The sequence below is a fragment of the Geotrypetes seraphini genome, chromosome 1, assembly GCF_902459505.1.
Source record: "Geotrypetes seraphini chromosome 1, aGeoSer1.1, whole genome shotgun sequence".
NCBI lineage: Eukaryota > Metazoa > Chordata > Amphibia > Gymnophiona > Dermophiidae > Geotrypetes > Geotrypetes seraphini.
The window spans coordinates 434,569,941-434,588,190 of record NC_047084.1 but is presented as its reverse complement, the minus strand read 5'-3'; the positions used below and the strand labels follow the sequence as shown (position 1 = coordinate 434,588,190).

Here is an 18,250-nt window from a genome sequence, read left to right as displayed (position 1 = left end):
AAAAACCAAGATATTTATCTTGTTTTCTTAATGAAAAAATTTTTAATTTTTCAAGTGTGTAAAAACAAACAAACAAACAAAAAACCAACAACATACAGACAAAAAATAAACAAACACCAAAAAGGCCCACCAAAAAAAGTATTTGAAAACCATAAACAAATGAAGGGCAAACTCAACAAATAACTCTTATGCCATAATTTCATGATTAAAGACAAAACATAACTGGCAGTAGAGAAGTACTGAAATGTAATAATAAATACCTCCAAATTAAGAATTTTCTACAACATTTCTTTAGAAAGCAAGATCAGTATTTTTTTAAACAATGATCCTGTAGAATGCCTTCACTTTTATACATTATCTAATAGTATAACATTAAAACAGACACAATGATGATGAAGACAGATAAACAATGCTGGGTCCAGAACAGCATACAGTAACACTTTTGTTTTTCTTACATATTTTACTAATTTCATCTACTAAGGCTAGACCAAGTCAAATGATCCTATTTGGTGCATTGTTTTCATTCACTTTTGATGTGGTCTATAGTCAGTTGACGGAAACAGCTGATGACATGGTTCCGAGCACACTGGAAACAGAATCGGGGGCCTACCCGCTTGGTACTGCACCCTCTGTCCCCTGAAAAGTGCAGACATGGAAGCAGAACTGCAGTACTCCGCAAGACTGGAGGAGGATGCTGGCATCAATCGATTATCCTGCCCATGAAGAAAGGGGTGCTGGGCACGGGGTAGCACTCGTGCTGCATCTGAAGACCTGGAGTGCATTATCACATCTGCTAAGGTCATTCCCTTGATGTTTAATTCCACATATATGCAGTAATAAATAAGTCAGTTATGTCATAAGGCAGTGTGTGTGTATGCATGTGTGTGTGTTGAACATGCATTCATCAAGTGGACTGGAGTACCACATTGAGATACATGAAACCATACACATTCATTGGGAATGAGTTTTTTTCTTTTTTTTTTTTCAAGGCTATCCAGGCAGACTTTCCCAGAATATTTTCATATTGAGAAGAGTGATCCTCTGAGTTGTGTCACTGTTGTCTTTAAAAATGATGACTGGCTTACAAGAAAATAAAGCTGATGAGAGTTTGTTTCCTCTTCTCATGTGAGTACATCCCATTGCTTGCATCATTCTGAATATTTTGCTTATTTTCTTTCTCTTTTTTAAAGTTTTCCAGTGATGCAGTCAGATCCTCAGGATGTTCCAGATGTTTCCAGGTAACTCTGTAGTTTGCGAACTGTGGTTTTGTCCAGCGAACAAAGGTCAAAGTCAAAGGTTGTGTTTGTGATATGAAAGTGTCCAGTCTCTTCTATAAGATTAACAATCTGATATTAAAAAAAACAAACAAAAGAACAATCATAAGTATTAAATCTGCAAAGTTACAGCATTTCCATATTATCTGTCTTTAAACTAATGTACGTGGTCAGTTAATTAAGCCACTCAATCACATTACAGTGATAATAAGATTTAACTACCGTATTTTTTGCTCCATAAGACACACTTTTTCCACCCCCAAAAAGGGGATGAAAATGTAAGTGTGTCTTATGAATCGAAGATACAAATTTGTTAAGCCCGCTGCCGCATCTTTTAAACCCCATCTGCCACTGCATATTTTTAACCCCCTGCCGCATTTTTTTTTTTAAACCTGCCACCGCTGAATCTTTAAAACCCACCCGCCTGCTTGCTGCTGTCATACCTGGTAGTCCAGTGTATTTCCCAGCCAGTGGCACCACAGGCCAGAAGCGCAGAGATCAGGAGCAAGCCCTCCACACTCCAACCTGGGCCCGCAATGATCTCCTAATGGCTGCAGTCAGCTCTTGCGGGTCTAGCGAGAACTGACTGCAGCCATTCGGAGATCGGTACGAACCCAGGGATCATGGAGGGCTTGCTCTTGATCTCTGCGCTTCTGGCCTGTGAAGCCGCTGGCTGGGAAACATAAGATAAACTTAAACCCTACCTTACTACTGTATAACACACCAAAATTACCTAAAAATAGGCTAATACCAGAGTAAACTAATCTCAATAAGACTCTATTACAGACAATGGATCTCAAGTGCTCACAGCTGGTAGCCGCTTGAACTTGTCTAGGTTTACTGGCCTATATGCAAGCTATCATCGGTCCAAGACGTCTCTTATTAAGCACTGCTTAATTGCTAATTTTGTTACTATTTCTTGTCATATATTTATTTTTATCTTATATTTTGTATTTCTTGATATATAAATAAATAAATAAATGTCCAAGGGCTTTTACCCAACTAAAATGCAAAAATATGAGCCCTTCTTAGGGCCCTAGTATTTGTATAAAGTACTTAGCTCGGGTTTGATTGTCTACCCAGCTCAACACCAATGACGGAAGATCTCCGTTTCGCTCTCACGCTGTAACGAGAGCTTCTTTAGGGCATGGATGGTATGCGTTTACAAATACTAGTAATACTGCCCCAGCGCTTACTCGCCGTTGTAATGTGGGCCGGCCTACCAAAGACCCCGTGGCTGCCTCATGAAACCGCGGCTAAAATACTGCTTAGGGGCAGCTGTGTGCCGAAGTTAAAAGCACACAGAGCTGCCGCTAGCCTACATAGAGGAAACATTTGCTGGAGAGGGAAGGGAGAAGGGGTACTCCTGGACAAGGGAGGGGAAGGGGGTACTGCTGACAGGGGAGAAGGGAAAGGGAAGGGACGAGAGTTACTGTTGGATAAGGGGAGGAGAAAAAGGAAGAAGGGGTACTCCTGGACAAGGGAGGAGAAGAGGATACTGCTAACAGGGGAGAAAGGAAGGGAAGAAAAGAGAATTACTGTTGGATAAGGGAAGGAAGAAAGGGAGAAGGTACTGCTGGATAGGGGAGGAGGAAAATTGGAAGGAAACAGCTGGCAGGGAGATTAGAGGAGGGGAAGGAGTCAGGATGGAATGGAGAGATCAGATGAGGGAAAGGGGAGAGACAGAATGACAAAGTAGAGAGAGATTGATGCTGGGAAGGGGGGGTCAGATGAAAAATAAGGAAAGAGGGACAAAGATGCTAGATCTGGTGTAGGAGAGAGGGGCATGGAAAGAACACAGATACCATATGGGAGGGGGAGAGGGCAGACAGTGTATGGAAGGGGCAGATGCTGGATTGAAGAGACAGAGGGCAGACGCTGGATGGAAGAGAGTGAAAAGACGATGAAAGTAGAAACCAGAGACGACAAAAGGTAGAAAAAAAGAATTTTATTTCTATCTTGTGATTAGAATATATCAGATTTAAAATATGTATCCTGCTAGAGCTGATGTTAGACATAAGTGAGGAGTGCAAAGCCAAGGCAGTGCTTCTTTAGCTTCCAGCTGGCTTAGGGCTCTCTCTGACCAGGAGGCAGTTGCCCTAGTTGCAATCCCCCTAACACCATTCCTGCCATGTGTGACTGCGGTATTCTGTTAGCATGATATTTGTGTAGCATTCTGTAATAATTTGGCTTATTCAATTTTCTTGATAGTAGAGGAGATATATGTGAAGGGGAGGGGAGCTGGGGGTTTTGTTGATCCTTGCCCTGTATTATTTATATTTATAAAATGACAATTGTACAGAATATTGTTTCTTTTTATACTTTAATAAAATATGTTCAATATAAAATTATAACTATTTGAGGCTTGTGCAGATGGGATCAGATGGTTAACGGGACCGAGCTCGCAGGGATGGGGCGGCGATGGGGGTTTTAAAAATTTCAGTCTTATTAGTTTGCCGGTCCACAAAATAATTATTTCATTTCCGCCGGTCCATAGGTGTAAAAAGGTTGAAGAACACTGTTTTGGATTACAAGCATGTTTTCAGAACAAATTATGCTTATAAACCAAGGTTTTACTGTATTTCTTTTTCAGATTACTTGTGCTAATGCAATCATTTAGAAAGCACTAGGAGCACGTTCCAGTTAGCACACAGTAACTGGAACGTGCTAGCTGGACAGCACATCCACACTCATTCTCTGAACCTGGCACGCCCCCTCCAGAAAAAAAAAAGCATGCGTACAGACTACTTAGCCCCAAACACTTAAAGCCATAATGCTGCTTGACGAATTCTCCACTTACTGCAAAGTGCATTAAGTAGCGGCAATTGGTCCTTACCACAACTTAAACAGCCCTAATTCTGCTTCTAAACTTAGCATGGCTATATTTCAGTTGCCACATATTAGTAAGTAAAGAGATGCAAATACATATTTTGCGTCTGTCTTATTACTATGCAAATGTAATAATGCAACCTGTGATGATACACCACATGTGGAGCCCAAAAGCCATGGTAAAATAAGCCTAGTTTTTTGTTTCAGTTATTTTACTGTCTGGGAGCATCGAGATGCTCCTTGCCTGTAGTGCTGGGTTCCCTCAACCCATCCTGCCCAAACCTCCCAGTGGCTACCAGAATCATCAATGGTGGTCCAAAGGGGTCCAAGGAGGGTTTTCCAGGGGTAGTTTGGGTTCCAGAGTTTGGCCTCTTTGAGACAAACTTTTTACTTTTTGTTATACAGAATATACTGGATCCTGGTGAGACTGTAAAAATTGGATATTACACGCTCCAATAGATGTTGGCACTGTCATCTTGATGTAGGAACTTTGGACCACCTTCTGTTTCATTGCCCTTTGATTTTCTCCTTCTGGAGATCTATTTGGAGCAAAATAATGCTTATTCTTGAATACCACTCTCCTATGGAATTGTACTGTTTGGTTCTTCACTTATGCCTAAGAGTTCACTTAAAGATCGTAAAGATAGACTCCTTCTCATTATGACTGGATTTGCTCTACAGATGATAACAAGAAATTGGAAACATTGGGATCGATTAAATTTTCCGTTCTGGTAGACACTGTATATGCACTATCGTTTTGAGAGATCAATAGCAGAAAAATCTGGTGACTCTTGAAAATTTAAAGATATTTGGGCCCATTAGACTCTTAAGTTAAGCTTCTTTAAATTCTATATCAAACTGTAATTTTCAATCCTTAGTTTTTGAAACCCTATCAGATTTGGGATCCTTTGTTGCTCTTCATACACATCCAGGATACTGGGTGGGTGGGGGGAGGGTTTGAGGGAGCAGGTTTCTTTTTTATGAATAATACCTTAGTGTTCTTCTGACTGTGCTAAATGTTTACGTAAAATTTATTGCTGTAGGAGGACCATAAAAAGAACTGTCTGCTCACATATATGAATCTTAAAAAAACCCTTTTGGTTGCACCCTCTGACATACTGAAAAATCTGGTTGACTGGAACACAAAGTAACAGTGTAAGCGAGACACTGAAACTTGGCAATCTTGTAAGTCTTCTTCAGAATGCAGATAAAATGAGATTGTTGTTACTGGGCCTTCAAAAGTATCTCATATTGTTCACATTATAGGGAAGGTCCCTATAATGTGAATATTAAAGAGAAATTTTGTTTTATGTGGCTAGCTAGAAATAAATCAAATAAATACAGATATATAAAAGGGAGAGATCAGGAGAGGTTTAAAGACCTAGTGATTTCTACCAGCCTTTCTTTAGAAAGAGCTGGTACCTTTTAGAACATACATATGGGGCATGGCAATTAAAATTCAAAACATATGCTAGTTGTAGGTTTTAATAAAACCCCTAAAGAGTGGCATATAAGACTGAATATACTTTCTCACCTGTTGAAGTACGTGTCGTTCCCTTAGTGTCATTAATCTTCGATGGAGTTCCACTAGTTCATCTAAATATGCCTGAAAATAAAAAAAGAAAAAAAAACCCAAAGACTTCAGACAGCTGTACCTATTTGGCTCAGGAAGTATAATGGGCATTCAAATTTAAACTTATTTAACTGGGTAGTAGCACCTCCTCCTGGATAAACACTGCTGAAACATATATTCAGCAGTCCTATTCAAACAGTACCACTGAATATTAGAGAATGACATGGTGACTGTTACCCAAGGCTAGCTGTGGGTAACCTGCAGGAACGTGGAGGAAAAAAGACTGGTTGCCACGAGTACGGAGACAAGGCCATTCCTATGGAGCGGTGAATGGCCTTGTCCCCGCAGTAAAGTATCTGTTGTGTTGCTTTCCTTCCCACCCCTCCCGGTCAACAGCCCTCCTTGCGATCGCGCATCCAGCATTCCTCTCTCGCAATCGTGACACTCGCTCCCTCCCGATTGCTAACGGCAGAAATACCCAACAAACCTGTCACTTTCCTGGGCTGTGTGGGCCCCTTCGTAGCTCCCAGGGCGGGCCTACCATCCAGCCAGGGCTGCTCTGACTGGTCGGCATTAGGGGAGGGCAACTGCACTGGGCCCTGCGGTCTGGGTATCTCTTCCCCGTGACTTCCCCAAAACTTCTCTGACTCAAGTCGCCCAGGCAGAAACAGGAAGGTGCATCAGACGAGAAGTTTTGGGGCAGTCACGCAGGACTTGTGGGAGGGAGATGGCCTAACAATGAAAGAGGTTGAGTGGCGCTGAAGGGGAGAAAGAGGGGAGGGAGGAACAGATGCTGAGGGGAAGTGAGGAGGGGAAAGAGAAGGAGAGCAGACGCTGAAGGGAAGTGGAAAGAGAGGGAGGAGCAGACTCTGGATGGAAATGGCGAGGGAGAGAGAGGGGAACAGACGCTGAAGGGAAGTGGGCAATGAGAGAGAGGAACAGATGCTGAAGGGAAGTAGTGAGGAGAGAGAGGGGAACAGATGCTAAAAGTGGAGAGGAGAACATATGCTGAAAGTGGAGAGAGAGGGAGCAGACACTAGAAGGAAGTGGGAGAGGAGAGAAAGAGGAGCAGACGCTGGATGGGAGGGGAATGAGAGAGGGGAACAGATACTGGATGAGAGATAAGAGAGAGGGAAGCAGACTTTGGAAGGAAGTGGAGAGGAGAGAGAGCATATACTTGATGGAAGGAGGGGATAAAGAAAAAAAAGGTGCATGCTGGTTGTGGGGGAAGAGAATAGAGTTAGTGAGATACTGGAAGGGGTGAGGGAAAGAGGTGACAAGCTGTAGGTAGACATAATGAAAGGGAAATTGAGGACTGGAAAGTACGAAAGTAGACAAGAGGCAGAAAACAAATTGAGAAGGAAGAGCAGAAAAGAAAAAGAAGGGAAAGGGAGAGGAGACAGATACCAGATCTGAAGGGAGGAAAAGAGAAGAGAGATGCTGGTATCCTGGGATCCTTTATTAAAACTGTTAAATGACTTAAGTATTGTTCAAAATGCCGCAGTTCATCTCATTTTTGGTCTAAAAAAAATCAGATCATGTTAGCCCTTATAAAAAATTACATTGTCTAGCTGTGGAAGCTAGGATTCTCATTAAGTTAGCCTGTCTCTGTTTAAAACTATAACAGGTTCAGCTCCAATCTATCTCCTAAATCATTTTGATCATGCAGGTACTAGTTGTACATGTAGTGCTTATCTGTTTTCCTTTCCACCCTCGAAGGGTTCTAGTTACATGAAATTCTTAGATAGAACACTATTGTTTCAAGCTGGTATATGGAATAAGTGCCTAAGTGAGTTTATCTCAAATGCATTTTCTTACCAAACTTTTAGAAAATCAATGAAAACTTATCTTTTCAATAAATGTGTCTGATTCTATTTTCATGCTGATGAATTTCAGAATGTTGTCTCTAATATTTCCATGCTGTATTTCTAAATGCTGTTTGTATTATCGCTATTTGTATACAGTCTCTTCCTTTGTAAACCGCTTTGAACTGTTTATTATTAGTAGTAGTGGTAAAAACCACCTGGGGGAGGGAGTGAGAGATGGAAGGGAAGAAGACAGAGATGCCAGACCATGGGAGGAGCGGAGGGAAGAAGATGGGTGCCAGACCAATGGGGGGGATGGGGGACCAATGGGTGCCAGACCAATGGAAGGAAGAGGCAGAGAGTTTCTGGTAGAGGCACAGAAATAGATCAGATGCCTTATGAAAGAGGCAGAGAGAAGGCAGACAGTGGATGGAAGGAAGAGAATGACAAGAAGATGAGGAAAGCAGAAACCAGACAACAAAGGTAGAAAAAAAAGTTCTATTTCTTTTCTTTTTTTTCGCTTTAGGATAAAGTAGTATTGTAGCTGTGTTGATAAATGTTTATAAACAAAGCCCTGCCAGCTGAAGACCTCTTCTTCTAGTTCTGCAGCCAGAACTGTGATTTATAAAATGACAATTGTACAAGAATATTGTTGCTTTTTATACTTTTGGGTCAGACCAAAGGTCCATCAAGCCCAGTGGCCCGTTCTCATGGTAGCCAATCCAGGTCACTAGTACTGGCCAAAACTCAAAGAGTAGCAATATTCCATGCTACTGTTCCAGGACAAGCAGTAGCTTGCCCCATGTCTTTCTCAATAACGGAAAAGTCCATAGTCTGTTATTGAGAAAGATGGTAGCATGGAATGTTGCAACTCTTTGGGTTTTGGCCAGATACTAGTGACCTAGATTGGCTACCGTGAGAATGGGCTACTGGGTTTGATGGACCTTTGGTCTGACCCAGTAAGGCTATTCTTATGTAATAAAATAAGTTCAGAATAAAACTATTTGAGGCTTGTGCGGATGGGATCAGATGTTTTGTGGGGATGGGGATCGAGCTCGTAGGGATGAAGCGGGGACAGGGACTGAGTTTGCAACAAATTTTTTCCCTGTGTCATTCTTTATTGAATATCTTTACAGGATGGGCCTTGACATAATCTAGTTCAGGTCGAGACAAAGACTAGAGTTATCCAGATAGTTCTGTTTCTCACTGCCACTACCCAAATAATTATCAAGACACCTTAAGAGAGCAAAAAGGCTTCCCTAAATCTATCTGGATATATGAAGGCTTTCTGGATTCTGCCGGCACATCATCCCTCTATCAAGATATTCAGTGGAAGCTACTATTCTGTTGCTTTATGGTTATATTTTTTGCCCATGGGCTCAATAATGGGGGAAATATTTTAATTACACTTCATTGCTAAAAAACAAACGTACGGAAAGGTCAAACTAGCACATATAATGTCACTGACATAGTCAGCCCTTCCCTCTATTAGGAATAAAATGTTTTAAAGTACTATAGGAATAAGATATAAGAATTCAGTGACTATACAACGGACAAGAGTCCTACATATCAGCGGTAAAACTTTAACCCACACCTTCACCATCTCCACATTTAGCAAGTACGATCAGTCACTAGTGATGAGAAGCAAGAAAAGTTTCATATCAGGCTTTCTGTTCTTCCCCCTCCTCTCAGTTCAAGAATGAATGTTGTTACGAGTGTGCACCCTCTTTGCACATAGTTCTCACTCTTTAAAAAGAATATGCACTAAAATATTATTGGCAAATAATATTTCATTGGAAATGATGGCCCATCCTCATCAATAACTTTCAATGGCTGATGTGAAATAAGCGGTGCTGCCGTTACCATTCACTTATGTTCCTAGTAAAGCTGAAGAAACCAGGTGTTAACTCCTTGACCCTTTTCAGAATGCTAGTTTTTTTTGTTTGTTTATGCATCTACAGAAAGAATGGTCTGGGGTTCACATGAGGTGAAATGCCATTTGTCATTGCCTTGATGCACATACCTTATCACAGTCGCCATTCTTCATCTGTTTTTCAGACTTGCTCTGTTTAATTGGGCTCTTCACTTCTAGAATCTGAGGAGAGGATAACATTATAAGTCAGTACTATAGTCCACTTCCTGTGTGGTTGGTCTATGAGGCCAGAATTAGTGAAAAGAAATCAATGCTCTTCAAACAGTTACCCGTAGAAAAGTCTACCAGCAATTATTCAACAGCACAAGCTAGCTTTCTAGGAGTTAGAGCAATGATCCAAGAATCCCACTTTTTCTACTGGGGCACCTTCTGTCCTAAACGAATTAAAACAGATTGACTATTCTTTACACCCCAACAAGGTGTCTTAGGTTCCTTCAGGATTATAGATTATCGATCCCACCTTTATCAAGGGCGCATTGAAGCACCACGAGATAAAGAGAACCCTTTTTTGGGCAAGTCCCACCCTTTGGAATAACTTGCCTTTGGGAAATACAGGGGGAGATGGACCATAAGAAGTTTAAGGTACTTATTAAAACATATTTTTTAAACAAGCATTTGATAATGTGTCATAGATATTTCTTGGTCTACTGTCAGTGGAGATTCTTGCTATGATTCCTTTAAGAGATAGGGTAGTGATATGTATAGCTACTGCATTGTTTCTTATCTGATTGGATAGGTATTTCCTATATATTAATAGAGTTCCTTTCCTTACTTTTAAATTTTGTTTTGTGAACCTCTTAGATCATATGATGATAGAACAGTATATCAGACTTTTAATAAACAAACATTTTTGGAGGGTTTTTTTTTACTAAATTTTAGTCTACACTAATTTCCATTAGGGTGTTGTAAGGGTCACATGGCCCTTAGGTATAAAACAGGACACAGAACATTCACCCTCCTCTTTTATAAAGGCGCGCTATGCATCTTAGCGCACACTAACTGATTTAGAGTGTGCTAAACACTAACTCACCCATTATAGTTTATGGACGCATTAGCATGCACTAAATTGGTTAGTACACGCTAAAAACGAAAGGAATTGACCCCAAAATATCCACAGAGAAGAAAATCCAGAGAAAACCAAAAAAACACTATGGAGTGACGATGTTCCAAAATGGACTTTATTTGAAAGTGTCAAAGTTCCAAAGGTACACTGAAATCATCCACATAAAATAAATTCATCCACATAAAAATAGGTTATCCACATAAAAGCCTTAAAGGACCTAGTCCGCTAGGGATACAGGACCTAACACGGTCCGCGTTTCGACAAAAAGTCTTCTTCAGGGGTCCCTGGGGGTCTAATTGTGTGGTGAACCGGAAGTGAGACACTGCTTGCCTTTGCAATAGAAAGGCCTTTCTATTGCAAAGGCAAGCAGTTCCAAAATGGACTTTATTTGAAAGTGTCAAAGTTCTAAAGGTACACTAAAAGGCCTTTCTATTGCAAACGCAAGCAGTGTCTCACTTCCGGTTCACCACACAATTAGACCATTAGCATGCATTAAGCTTTAGTAAGAGAGCCTCTTTACTTTTTGTTTTTTCAGGTACCCATTAATTTTGTACTAATAATGCTGCAAGCCTCACTGAGAATTATTTGGTAAGGTGGGGAGGGATTCAAATTAATTAATTAATTAATTTCTTGGCCTCTCTTGTTCAAAGAGAGATTTCTTCTATTTCCACATCTGGTTTTCCTTTGTAATAACACAGCTTTGTTCTTTTAAATAACTACAGTCCCTCCCCCCCCTTCACCTTTAAAAAAAATCTGCCTCTGAGCCAGTATCAGATCCCCAGCCCATCTCTTCTCATTTTCCAGGGATTGTTAAGATACCTGAAACCATAGGCAGTGGAACGCTTTTTTTTTGGTGGGCCCAAAAGCTCCGCCCTAGACCTCGCCCCAGACCTGCCCAAACTCCTCCCCAGATCTCACCCCCATAATAATAGTACTAATTGTAAACACCATTTTTTTTCATTCATTTATCACATATACACAATATAATCTAATATAATAAAATGGTAAGCCGCGCATGCGCACTTCCTATGCGTGCGTCCGTTTTCCGTGAGCTGTAGCTAGGAAGTCCGCATGCGCGGCTTACGGTCTGGCCTTCCCTGCTCTCCACCTGCGGAGCGGCGGTTGCCGGCCGCTAGCACCCCCTGCCCTCTCCGTCGCCTGGCTCCCTTGCTGGGGTTTTTTGCGGTGGCGGCTCCTCTTGAGTCCGGCCCTGTGTACTGAACCACCTTTCCTTCCCTTCCTCCATCAGGCACAGTTCAGCTCTGCCTATGTTAAAAGGAGCTGCTTTGAAATTGGAGCCCTGCCGCCACCATAACACGTTCCCTCTGCCACGGTCCCATATGTCAGAGAAGGGGCGGGACCAAGGCAGAGGGGAAAGTGCTACTACGGCAGTGGCAGGCCTCCGATTACGACGCGGCTCCTTTTAACATTGGTGGATTCACTGCACCTGATGGAGGGAGGGAAGGAAAGGTGGTTGTGCGCTGTTGAGCCCCTCTTTGCCCTCACACCCTCTCCTAACTCACTATCATGCTCACTCCTGTCTCAGATCACTGGGGGGAGGTGCCTGTCTTCAGCTGCCAGGATGGAGGGAGGGAAGAAGAAAGAAGGGGCCCTGGCAAGCCAGTTATCAAAAGCCAACCATAGCCTGGGACCCCTACATGATATGAATAATGACCAGACAACAAAAGGTAAGAAAAATAATTTTATTTTCTGTTTTGTGATTACAATATGTCAGATTTGAAATGTGTCTTGAGGGGGAGGGGCTGCCGCTGCGAAGGGCTTTGGTGGGGGAGCCAGCCAGACCGCGAGTGTGGGGCCGTTGTAAGCGCGGATTGGCCAAGGAGCCGCCCGCAAATAGCTTTGCTCTGGGGGGAAGACAGAAGGGGCCATGGAGAGATAGGGAAAGGGGGCTGCTTTGGGGGGGAGGGGTGCTGGGAGCTTTGCTCTGGAGGGGGGGAAGACAGAAGAGGGCCATGGAGAGACATTTGGGGGGAGGTGGGTGCTGGGGCAGACAGCTTTGCTCGGGGGGGGGGAGGGGGAGACAGAAGGATACAGACAGCGGCCAAGGAGAGACAGATAAAGAAACACAGACAGACAGACACATCTATTCTAGCACCCGTTAATGTAACGGGCTTAAAGACTAGTCTTATTAATAATACACAATGGTAACAACAAAATTAAACTACACAAAGTGCACTCTTTTCCCCCTCCCCACCACTCCACAGGATTTCTTCCTCTCTCTTCCACCCCCATGTGCAATGTTTTCCTCTCTCTCTCATTCCCTCCCTTGCTGCAAAGGGAGTGGAGAAAGAGAGAGAGAGACATACAGGGTGCCTCTCTCCCACCCCCTCAACTGCCACATCCAATATTTCTTCCTCTCTTATCTCCCGGACCTTGTGCAGCATCATTCGCCCCTGCCCACCAGCCCCATGACCAACATTTCTGCTTCTATCACACCTCTCCAGCTCCATTCCCTCCACCACCATGTCCAACATTTCTCCCTCTTGAATCCATTTCCATCTGTCCCACTGTTTCCTCTCTATCACCATATCCAACATTTCTCCCTCTTATCTCTCTCTACCTCACACCTCTCCCAGCACCATGTCCAAGGGTCTCTCGTACGAAGAGAGACTGAACAAATTGCAGCTCTATACTCTAGAGGAGCGTAGGGAGAGGGGAGACATGATTGAGACATTTAAGTACATCACGGGACGGGTCAAGGTGGAAGATGATATCTTTCTTCTCAAAGGACCCTCGAACACAAGAGGACATCTGCTCAAACTCAGGGGAGGGAAGTTTCGTGGAGACGTCAGGAAGTACTTCTTCACGGAACGAGTGATAGAGCATTGGAACAAGCTTCCAGTACAGGTGATCGAGGCCCGCAGTATCCCAGACTTCAAGAATAAATGGGATACCTATGTGGGATCACTGCGGGAGTCATACCAATGAACAGGGTCGCTAGGATATAGACTTAATAGAGCAGGTCAGTAGAGTTAAGGGGGCTAGTAGACTTAAAAGGGGGTCAATGTTATGGGCAGACTTGATGGGATGTAGCCCTTATCTGCCATCATTTTTCTATGTTTCTATGTTTCTAATAATTCTCCTCTTTCTTCCTTTCCCCATGCACACCATCTCTTTCCCTCTTACTCACACCCATGCTTAACAATTCTCCCTTTCTATTCCCTCCCCCACCTCAGCATCTCTTTCTCCATCCTTCCATCCTATGCCCCCTCTCTCCCTTCTGTGTCCCAAGTTCATGCCCCCTCCCTAGAGTATGTACTCCCAAGAGTACATACCTATGTTCTGGCTGGCTCTAAAACATCCAAGTAGGTCCCCTCCTCATTCTTTCCAACTGCATGAAGCAGCAGCAGCAGAGTATGGCCAGAGGTCCTAGTGTGCTCCCAAGTATGACATCTCTCACGTTTCAGTCCCCAGTCCATATTGCCTCCACCTTTTCCTAGCCATGTCTTCTCTTCCTTCTCTGCTTTCCCCGAGTTGACCATTTCTCCCTCCCCCTTCTGTCCCCTTCCTGAATCTCTCTCCCTCTCCCCATCTTGCCCCCTCCACATACATTTCTCCCTTCCTCCCCTCTGCCTTCCCTCATGTCAATTTCTCCCTCTCTTACTTCCTCTGTCCATATCTCTCCCTTCTCCCAGTCCCATAAGCTCCTCCTTTCTACACCTAGCTATTGGCCAGCATGCCTGCTGGTCGGCACTCTGTAACGTGCTCCTGCCAACATCTACTCCTCCCCCTTCTCCCTCCCGCCTGCTTACCTGCCCGCCGCATTTAATGTCATAGAAAAGCACTGCGCCGAGCTGCTGCTGGCCTCAGCATCTTCTCTCCACTGCAGCCAGTCCTAGTAGAAACAGGAAGTTGTCAGAGAGGGCGGGCCACTGTACAGAGAAGATGCTGAGGCCAGTGGCAGCGCGGCGCAGCACTTTTCTAATTAGTTAAACGCGGTGAGCGGGTGAGCAGGCGGGAGGGAGGAGAAGTAGATGCCAGCAGGGGTGCGTTAGAGAGGCACGCTGGCCGGTAGCAAGCTCCCAGCCTCACAAGAAGTGGAGGGTTTTTCCCCCACTGGATCACTTACAGGAAGGGCAATTTTTGGGGAGGCCATGGCCCCTGTGGATTCCCCGTTCCAACACCTATACCTGAAACACTCAGACATGGGCAAATTATGGCCCATGGGCCATATCCGGCCCGTTCAGATGTTTAAACCGGCCCACCGACCATCCAGCCCTTCTCCACGACTGGTGTGTGGAAGGAGCGTGAGCGTCACCGCCGCCGCCCTCCTTCTGCTTCTGGCAGGCATGAATTGCAGTACTTTAGGGAAGCTGCTCCCTGGCTCTTCTCCTGCAATCGGCCCTGCGCAGGGGGCGGGGCGACTGGTGTGTGTAAGGATCACGTCACTGCTGATCTCCTTATCGGTGTGGTTTAGCGGGTGGCAAGGTTGTGTGTTGCAAATGGCTGAGAGGAGGCCTCACGCCTGAGCGAATAAAGCGCTTGTGGCAGGTACGAGCTGCAGCGCTTTAGGGGAGCTGCTCCCTGGTTCTTCTCCTGCGCAGTGGGGCCACCGTGCAAAGCACCAGCACTGCTAGTCCAGGCAAGTACTGAGAGGGGAGGGTTGTGGGCTGGGAAGATGCTGGACTAAGGAAAATAGAGCTACTACTGGCCCTGGAGGGAGGGAAGGAGAAAATGAGATGCTGCTGGGAGGGGAGGAGGGAAAGGGAAGGGAAAAGAGTTACTGTTGGATAGAGGGAGGAGGGAAGGGAGAAGGGGTACTGCTGGACATGGGAGGAGGAAAAAAGGAAGGAAATAGCTGGCAGGGAGATTAGAGGAGGGTTAGGGTGGAATGGAGAGATCAGATGTGGGAAAGGGGAGAGACAAAGGAATGAGAAAGTAGAGAGAGATTGATGCTGGGAAGGGGGTCAGCAAAGAAATAAGAAGAGAGGGACAAAGATGCTAGAACTGGTGCAGAAGAGATAAAAATGAGAGCAGAGAAACTGGAATGAATCATGTAAAAAGGAAAGAGAGGCACAGGCTGGATGGAAAGGGTGGAGGGGCATAGAAAGAAGGCAGACCGTGGATGGATGGGGTAGATGCTGTTATGAAAAGAAGATGAAAGCAGAAACCAGAGACAACAGTCTGCCCTTTTTTTTTTTTTTGGAGGGGGGGATGTTCTTTCTGCCTTAGCCCATTCTCTTACCATCATCACTCTGCGGAGCATCAGAACCCCCCTCCACACACACCCCCGTCACCACCACCCCTCCCTGGTCACCCAGCCACTCTAGCAAATTTAAGAACCCATTGTGGCCCACGAGTCAGAAAGTTTGCCCACCCCTGCACTAAAGCCTCAACCTACCTAATGTTCATAATGGTGGGTGCAGGTAAGTTATGTAGAAACTACAGGAAGTCACAGTTACAGTATTTATTCTGGAGTTAAATGACAAGCAGAATGAAAAAGTTTTGTATTATCTATTATTCCCATTTTTGGCTAGCAGCACTTCACTTAAGTTGTGCATATAACCTGCAATGTGGCTTCATAAGGTATCATCTTCACACAATCTCTTCCTCCCCCCCCCCCCCCCACACACACATTTACTGCCTTCAAGTCATACGGAAAGAACAGAGGAGGACATTTACTGCATGAAATAAACTGTAGCCAAGCACCCATAAAATTGGGCAATAAATCCTACAAGTGGGTTTTTGGTGGCAGTAATGAAGTCCTTGACCTCGGGTCTCAAGGTTTATAAGATCACCTCTTCTTGTGCTGTTTGTCATACCTAGGATTGGTTTCACAGCTAATAGTGTACAGGTTTTGAAAGCGCATGACGGCATTTCATAATACATTTTTGGAGTGAGGATTAGCAGCAGCTGTATGGAGTCTAGAATATATGAATTCTTTAGTAATCTGTGATACCGTTTACTGTGGTGGAGCACGTAAGTTTTTGGAGACTGTGGAGGTCCTCTCTCTCTGGTCTCAGAAGCATAGGCATCACCACTTGCAAAGAATATGTCTTCAGAAAGCATGCAACAGTCCCATCTGCAATCTATTTATAATGTATGCAATGAATTGAAAATATGTTACTTTTACTGTAGACTATGTTTTATGTGTGGTGTTTTTTTTCCAACTGTTTATATGCTTTAAAGTGACTACAGGTGTGCTGGAGTTTTTCTTTATAATCTATTTAAAAGCTGGGGCCAATCAAAAAAATTATAACACCTGTTCTCCAGATGTGCCTGTTTTAAAACAAAAGTTACGATGTTGTTCTAAATCATAAGGCTGTTTTAATGGGAAAATATGGCTCTGTGGTACCTAAGACATGATTTAGAAGAATTTGGACCATCATATTAAAATGAATGCTAAAGAGCTTATTAGCTACCCCACAGCAATGCAGGGCTATACACTGATAAGGATAAGAAGGGCAGGTATGTGCTTTGTAAAGGGTTTATAGAGGGGTGGGAAACCTATTTTTGTAGTCTTTATGCCCCTAATGTGTATGACCGCTCATTTTATAAACAGGTGATGAGTATTCTACTACATTATGGGTCCTCCCCAATGATTGTCGGTGGGGATTTTAATGCCACCAGGGACCTGGACAACACTGACACGGCAGGTAAGGCGAGAATGGCAGGTGTCCGGAGGTTATGTAATTTTTGTGACGTAATGGAATTTATCGATGTGTGGTGGGTGTTACACCCTTTGGACAAGGATTACACACTACCTAATCTCATATAGATTATTTGCTTATATCTGGGAGTATTTTCAATGCAATCCTAAGAGTGGAGATTGGGGCATACACTATATCGGACCATCCACACCGCAAATGGATTTCCTAGCATGTCACCTCACAAACCCAACACTAAAAAACTCACTTAACTGCTTGCTCTGCTACATAACACCAGGAAACTGGACCACAGTGAGACCGGAATTTGAAAACTTCATCTTCCAAAACTCATTAACAGCAGAATACAACCTCATCCTAGGAGACCTAAACCTACACCTAGAAGACACAACCTCCACACCTGCAAATAACTGTCTATCCTTCCTCAAGGCCTTATCCTTCCAGATCCTAAACCCACAAACCACCCATGAAAAAGGTCATCAACTGGACATTGCTGCATTCATGACTCACCAACCATCCAACCCAGCAATCCAAACACCTAACGGAACATGGTCCCCATCCCTATGGTCAGACCACTACACATATAACTTCAACATCAACTGGACCAAGACCAAACACACACCTCAATCAAAAAAAACCACATATACCACACGCAAGCATATCGACCCAACCACGTTTTGGCCAAAAGTAGACGAAACCATACAAGACTGCGACCCAAAAAACTTCATCTCCCACTGGAAAAATGTGTCCACCAACATCCTCGATGATCTGGCCCCCCTACAAACCAAAACCAGAACCAGCAGGAAATCAGACCAATGGTTTGATAATGAATTACTCCAACTCAAAAGACAATGTAGAAGATTAGAAAGAAAATGGAGAAAAAAGAACCAAGGTCAAACAAAAACCGATTGGAAAAAAATCAACAAACAATACAAAAACCTACTAAGGGATAAGAGAAAAAACTACTATACTAATCTCATAGGCACGGAAACCCAAGATTCCAAAAAAATATTCCAAATCCTGAAAGAATTAACAGACACCAAACCATACACAACCACCACGAACACCCCCCCACCATCACCCACCCTCTTAGCAGAACACTTCAAGAACAAAATTACCAACACCAGAGCCACTCTCATCCTTAACC

General features: G+C 43.8%; 1 protein-coding gene across 2 annotated transcripts in view; it reads right to left on the bottom strand.

Annotated features, from left to right (window-relative positions):
* Positions 1-228: 228 nt before the first annotated feature.
* The window catches only part of MLLT3 (MLLT3 super elongation complex subunit), a 604,203-nt gene continuing 586,181 nt past the window's right edge, over positions 229-18,250 (bottom strand). For both annotated transcript variants that reach the window (XM_033919532.1, XM_033919525.1), the window contains 3 exons: positions 9,505-9,576; positions 5,638-5,709; positions 229-1,346 (listed from right to left, as the gene is read on the bottom strand). In XM_033919532.1, coding sequence (XP_033775423.1) covers positions 1,215-1,346; positions 5,638-5,709; positions 9,505-9,576 — 276 coding nt within the window. In that variant the 3' untranslated portion in view covers positions 229-1,214. The remainder of the gene's footprint in view (positions 1,347-5,637; positions 5,710-9,504; positions 9,577-18,250) is intronic.